Raw genomic sequence first — 7500 nt, forward strand, 5'->3', positions numbered from 1 at the left:
TGAAAGCTTTGGTGTTTGTCTGGCTCCTCCCACATGACGCCGTCGAGCCGACGGACAGGTTGTGTTGTGGAATGTTGTGACGTCAGAGCATGGAACATTTTGCTGCTGTGCACACCTGGCCCAACCAGAGTGTCAGGTCACATGACGGTGTCGGGAAGGGGGCGTGGCCTGACCTTACCTGTTCTGTGTGGCAGGAAACAAGATGGCGGAGGCGCCCGATCTGTTTAACGAGCAGGAGCTCACCTGTTCCATCTGTTTGGACCTCTTCACTGACCCTGTGTCCACGCCCTGCGGACACAACTTCTGCCAGGTACGGCACCTTGTGGGGGCGTGGCCTGCTCCCGCCTCGCTAACGGTCCCCTGGTCTTTTCCAGGCGTGCATCGGCGGCTACTGGGCGTCCAGCGCCGTGTGCACCTGTCCGCTGTGCAAGCATCCGTACGAAGAGCGGCCGCAGCTCAGCATCAACAAAGTCTTCGCCGTCATCACCGACAACTACAAGTCGTCACGCTATGGCGCCGCCGCTGTGTTCGCACCGGGCGGGGCGACCGCCGCCGGGACCAACCCCTTCACGGCCAAGTCCGGCGAGGAGGTGGTGTGGTGCGACGTTTGCACGGGAATCAAACAGCCGGCCGTCAGCTCCTGCCTCACGTGCACGGCCGCCTACTGCGAGGAACACGTGCGGCCGCATCGCACCACGCCGTTCTACGCCAAACACCCTCTCATGGACCCCCAGGACGCCCTCAGGGGCCGCACCTGCACCATCCACCACCGCCTGATGGAGGTGAGGGCAACAACGGCAGCCATGACACCTGATCGTACCTGCTTGTTACATAAACGTACCTGCTTGTTACATAAACGTACCTGCTTGTTACATAAACGTACCTGCTTGTTACATAAACGTACCTGCTTGTTACATAAACGTACGTCATTGTTACATACACGTACCTGCTTGTTACATAAACCTACGTCATTGTTACATACACGTACCTGCTTGTTACATAAACCTACGTCATTGTTACATAAACGTACGTCATTGTTACATACACGTACCTGCTTGTTACATAAACGTACGTCATTGTAACATAAACTTACGTCATTGTTACATAAACGTACGTCATTGTTACATAAACGTACGTCATTGTTACATACACGTACCTGCTTGTTACATAAACCTACGTCATTGTTACATAAACCTACGTCATTGTTACATAAACCTACGTCATTGTTACATAAACGTACCTGCTTGTTACATAAACCTACGTCATTGTTACATAAACCTACGTCATTGTTACATAAACGTACGTCATTGTTACATAAACGTACGTCATTGTTACATAAACGTACCTGCTTGTTACATAAACGTACGTCATTGTTACATAAACCTACGTCATTGTTACATAAACGTACGTCATGTTACATAAACGTACCTGCTTGTTACATAAACCTACGTCATTGTTACATAAACGTACCTGCTTTTTACATAAACGTACCTGCTTGTTACATAAACCTACGTCATTGTTACATAAACGTACGTCATTGTTACATAAACCTACGTCATTGTTACATAAACGTACGTCATTGTTACATAAACCTACGTCATTGTTACATAAACGTACGTCATTGTTACATAAACGTACGTCATTGTTACATACACGTACCTGCTTGTTACATAAACCTACGTCATTGTTACATACACGTACCTGCTTGTTACATAAACCTACGTCATTGTTACATAAACGTACGTCATTGTTACATACACGTACCTGCTTGTTACATAAACGTACGTCATTGTAACATAAACTTACGTCATTGTTACATAAACGTACGTCATTGTTACATAAACGTACGTCATTGTTACATACACGTACCTGCTTGTTACATAAACGTACGTCATTGTTACATAAACCTACGTCATTGTTACATAAACGTACGTCATTGTTACATACACGTACCTGCTTGTTACATAAACGTACGTCATTGTTACATAAACCTACGTCATTGTTACATAAACCTACGTCATTGTTACATAAACGTACCTGCTTGTTACATAAACCTACGTCATTGTTACATAAACCTACGTCATTGTTACATAAACGTACGTCATTGTTACATAAACGTACGTCATTGTTACATAAACGTACCTGCTTGTTACATAAACGTACGTCATTGTTACATAAACCTACGTCATTGTTACATAAACGTACGTCATGTTACATAAACGTACCTGCTTGTTACATAAGCCTACGTCATTGTTACATAAATGTACCTGCTTTTTACATAAACGTACCTGCTTGTTACATAAACCTACGTCATTGTTACATAAACGTACGTCATTGTTACATAAACCTACGTCATTGTTACATAAACGTACGTCATTGTTACATAAACCTACGTCATTGTTACATAAACGTACGTCATTGTTACATAAACCTACGTCATTGTTACATAAACGTACCTGCTTGTTACATAAACCTACGTCATTGTTACATAAACCTACGTCATTGTTACATAAACGTAAGTCATTGTTACATAAACGTACCTGCTTGTTACATAAACGTACGTCATTGTTACATACACGTACCTGCTTGTTACATAAACGTACGTCATTGTTACATAAACCTACGTCATTGTTACATAAACGTACGTCATTGTTACATACACGTACCTGCTTGTTACATAAACGTACGTCATTGTTACATAAACCTACGTCATTGTTACATAAACCTACGTCATTGTTACATAAACGTACCTGCTTGTTACATAAACCTACGTCATTGTTACATAAACCTACGTCATTGTTACATAAACGTACGTCATTGTTACATAAACGTACGTCATTGTTACATAAACGTACCTGCTTGTTACATAAACGTACGTCATTGTTACATAAACCTACGTCATTGTTACATAAACGTACGTCATGTTACATAAACGTACCTGCTTGTTACATAAGCCTACGTCATTGTTACATAAATGTACCTGCTTTTTACATAAACGTACCTGCTTGTTACATAAACCTACGTCATTGTTACATAAACGTACGTCATTGTTACATAAACCTACGTCATTGTTACATAAACGTACGTCATTGTTACATAAACCTACGTCATTGTTACATAAACGTACGTCATTGTTACATAAACCTACGTCATTGTTACATAAACGTACCTGCTTGTTACATAAACCTACGTCATTGTTACATAAACCTACGTCATTGTTACATAAACGTAAGTCATTGTTACATAAACGTACCTGCTTGTTACATAAACGTACGTCATTGTTACATACACGTACCTGCTTGTTACATAAACGTACGTCATTGTTACATAAACCTACGTCATTGTTACATAAACGTACCTGCTTGTTACATAAACCTACGTCATTGTTACATAAACATACCTGCTTGTTACATAAACGTACGTCATTGTTACATAAACGTACGTCATTGTTACATAAACGTACGTCATTGTTACATAAACCTACGTCATTGTTACATAAACCTACGTCATTGTTACATAAACGTACGTCATTGTTACATAAACGTACGTCATTGTTACATAAACGTATGTCATTGTTACATAAACGTACCTGCTTGTTACATAAACGTATGTCATTGTTACATAAACCTACGTCATTGTTACATAAACGTACCTGCTTGTTACATAAACCTACGTCATTGTTACATAAACCTACGTCATTGTTACATAAACGTACCTGCTTGTTACATAAACGTACGTCATTGTTACATAAACGTATGTCATTGTTACATAAACGTACCTGCTTGTTACATAAACGTACCTGCTTGTTACATAAACGTACGTCATTGTTACATAAACCTACGTCATTGTTACATAAACGTACCTGCTTGTTACATAAACCTACGTCATTGTTACATAAACCTACGTCATTGTTACATAAACGTACCTGCTTGTTACATAAACGTACCTGCTTGTTACATAAACGTACCTGCTTGTTACATAAACGTACCTGCTTGTTACATAAACCTACGTCATTGTTACATAAACCTACGTCATTGTTACATAAACGTACGTCATTGTTACATAAACCTACGTCATTGTTACATAAACATATGTCATTGTTACATAAACGTACCTGCTTGTTACATAAACGTACGTCATTGTTTCATAAACCTACGTCATTGTTACATAAACTTACCTGCTTGTTACATAAACCTACGTCATTGTTACATAAACGTACGTCATTGTTACATAAACCTACGTCATTGTTACATAAACGTACGTCATTGTTACATAAACGTACGTCATTGTTACATAAACGTACGTCATTGTTACATAAACGTACCTGCTTGTTACATAAACCTACGTCAGTTACATAAACGTACGTCATTGTTACATAAACGTACCTGCTTGTTACATAAACGTACGTCATTGTTACATAAACGTACGTCATTGTTACATAAACGTACCTGCTTGTTACATAAACCTACGTCATTGTTACATAAACCTACGTCATTGTTACATAAACCTATGTGATCGTACCAGATGATGTGATTGTTACGTGATCATTATGCGATCATTACACACGTGATCACCTGGGATTGTGACGTAATTGTTATGCAATCGTACGTGATTTATTACACGATCGTATGTGACTGTTACGAGATCATCCGTGATTGTTACGTACAATCGCTTAACAATCAAGCACGAGCACGTAACAATCACAAATGATCTCGTAACAACGCGAACACATAGCAATCGCGTAACACACGATCACGTAACACACGATCACGGAACAATCAAACAATCGCGTAACAATCACGTATGATCGCGTGATAGTTACGAGATTGTGATTTGTTTATTATATGATCGTTTGTTACGCAATGTTACGTGATCGCTTGTTATGTGATTGACGTGATTATTACATGATTGCTACGCAATTGTTACATGATCATGCTCTTGTTACGAGGTTATACGTGTGTGCGTGATTATTACATGATCATTATGCGAGTTTGATTGTTACGTGATCACTTGTTACGTGATTGTTATGCGATTTGTTACATGATCATGTTATTGTTGCGCGATCGTACGTGATTGCTAGTTACGTGTTTGTGATTTTTTTTATTGTTACGCGATGTTACATGATTGTTACACCATTGTTATATGATCATGTTATAGTTGTGATATCATTTGTGATTGTTACGTGATCGTAATTGTTACGCGATCGTAACACGATTGTTTTTTTATTGTTACGTGATCGTTTGTTACGCGATGTTACATGCACACGTGTTAGATCATTGTTACGCGATTTGTTACATGATCATGTTATTGTTACGCGGTCGTACGTGATTGTTACGTGATCATGATTTTGATTGTTACGTGATTGCTTGTTACGTGTTTGGGATTTTTTGATTATGTGATCGTTTGTTACGCGGTTGTTACATGATCATGTTATTGTTACAAGATAATTTGTGATTGTTACGTGATTGTGATTTTTATTGTTACGTGATTGTTTGTTACGCGGTGTTACATGATCATGTTATTGTTACTCGATCGTACGTGATTGTTACGTGTACGCTATGCCATTGTGATTTTTGGATCGTTACGTGATCATGTTATTATGCGATCATACGTGATTGTTAGTTCCAGTTGAGTGAATGTCACTGAGTCCCCCTGGAGGCCAGAGAAGTAAATTGTATGTGTGTTGTGTTCACTGACAGGTGTACTGTCGGACATGTCAGCGCTGCATTTGTGCCATCTGTGTGCTGGAGGAACATAGAACACACAAAACTGTTTCTGTGCAAACTGAGCGACTCTGCAAACAGGTAGAGAGGAGGCCATCTTGTCTTGTCCTACCTACTCTCACTTCCGTGTGTGTGTGTGTGTGTGTGTGTGTGTGTGTGTGTGTGTGTGTGTGTGTGTGTGTGTGTGTGTGTGTGTGTAGAAACACGTGGCGAGGACGGAGCAGGACATCTTGAACCGCATCAAGGAAAAAGAGATGCTGGCTTATGACCTAAAGAGGAAGCTGGAGGCGGCGAAGGTAAGTTGTGGTTCCTGGCCACACCAGTGGCAGGGGGCTCCACACCAGTGGCAGGGGGCTCCACACCAGTGGCAGGGGCTCCACACCAGTGGCAGGGGGCTCCACACCAGTGGCAGGGGGCTCCACACCAGTGGCAGGGGGCTCCACAGTGGCGTGATGGAGACGGAAAGAATAGAATGAGTTTATTTGAAAGGCCCCTCCCACTCTGATGTTTGCTAACTTGTGGTCACGCCAGAGCTACGGCGACCGAGAGCGCGGCGAAGTGGAAGTCGTGCTGGACGAGGTCGCCGCCTCTTTGGACCAGATCCGCTCGCAGGTGGTGGGCGGGATCCAGGAGCAACAGGAAGCGCTGATGTCCAGGGGGGAGGGGTTAGTGAAGCGCCTGGAGGCGGAGCTGGGCCAACTGACCGACAGGAGGGCCACGCTGGAGGCACAGGCCATCAGTCAGGACCACATCGGCTTCCTGCAGGTGAGACTGGCTGGCTAGCTAGCATTAGCACCTTAGCCCACGCCATGAACGCTGGTCTTGCGGTCCAGAGCTTCGAGGAGGCGGCGACTCCGCTGGGCGACGATCGGCCGCTCAACGTGGACGACGACTTTGTCCTCCACTTCCAGCTGGCCAACATCAAGGTGGCCCTGGCGGAAGTCCGGGACAAGATGGATGACATCAGGACGGGAGGCGTCCAGCGTCCAGCCCCCGTCGGATACTGTGAGCTAGTCTTTGGTCGGCGACTTAGGCTCCGCCCACTCACACGCGTGCATGTCGCCCTGCAGACCCGCCTCCTGAGATGATGCCTGGAGTCCGCGACCACGACCGTCTGAAGAGCCGCCAGTGGTCCCTGAAAGGTGGGCGTTGTCCAGTGATCACTTCCTGGGCGGGGCTAGTTAGTCTAGCTAGTGTGCTTTTATTGTGAAAGAATGACCGAGCCACACTTCCTGTTTCAGACATGAAGAAGTCGAAGGGCGTCTCAGGTGCGTTCATCCCACGTTAACGTTGCTTTAGGGGCGTGTCTTTGATTTGAGGGCGTGTCTTTGTTCCTGCAGGACACAAGAAGGCTCGCGTGTACACAGGTGAGACTTATTCCTGTCACGGCGTGGTGAGACTTGGTCGCGCCACACCGCTAGTGTCGCCACGGCGGGGTGAGACTTATAGTCGCGCCACACCGCTAGCGTCGCCACGGCGTGGTGAGACTTGGTCGCGCCACACTGCTAGCGTCGCCACGGCGTGGTGAGACTTAGTCGCGCCACACTGCTAGCGTCGCCACGGCGTGGTGAGACTTAGTCGCGCCACGGCTAGCGTCGCCACGGCGTGGTGAGACTTAGTCGCGCCACGGCTAGCGTCGCCACGGCGTGGTGAGACTTAGTCGCGCCACACTGCTAGCGTCGCCACGGCGTGGTGAGACTTAGTCGCGCCACACTGCTAGCGTCGCCACGGCGGGGTGAGACTTAGTCGCGCCACACCGCTAGCGTCGCCACGGCGG

General features: G+C 44.4%; 1 protein-coding gene across 1 annotated transcript in view; it reads left to right on the forward strand.

The window, feature by feature from the left end:
- Nucleotides 1–7500, forward strand: part of LOC133642588 (E3 ubiquitin/ISG15 ligase TRIM25-like) — an 8706-nt gene that overhangs the window by 385 nt on the left and 821 nt on the right. Inside the window, exons 2-10 of the mRNA XM_062036867.1 lie at nt 195–310; nt 375–782; nt 5700–5804; nt 5924–6019; nt 6255–6488; nt 6557–6728; nt 6794–6865; nt 6965–6991; nt 7064–7090. Coding sequence (XP_061892851.1) covers nt 203–310; nt 375–782; nt 5700–5804; nt 5924–6019; nt 6255–6488; nt 6557–6728; nt 6794–6865; nt 6965–6991; nt 7064–7090 — 1249 coding nt within the window. The 5' untranslated portion in view covers nt 195–202. The remainder of the gene's footprint in view (nt 1–194; nt 311–374; nt 783–5699; nt 5805–5923; nt 6020–6254; nt 6489–6556; nt 6729–6793; nt 6866–6964; nt 6992–7063; nt 7091–7500) is intronic.

The sequence above is a fragment of the Entelurus aequoreus genome, linkage group LG25, assembly GCF_033978785.1.
Source record: "Entelurus aequoreus isolate RoL-2023_Sb linkage group LG25, RoL_Eaeq_v1.1, whole genome shotgun sequence".
Taxonomy (NCBI): Eukaryota; Metazoa; Chordata; class Actinopteri; order Syngnathiformes; family Syngnathidae; genus Entelurus; species Entelurus aequoreus.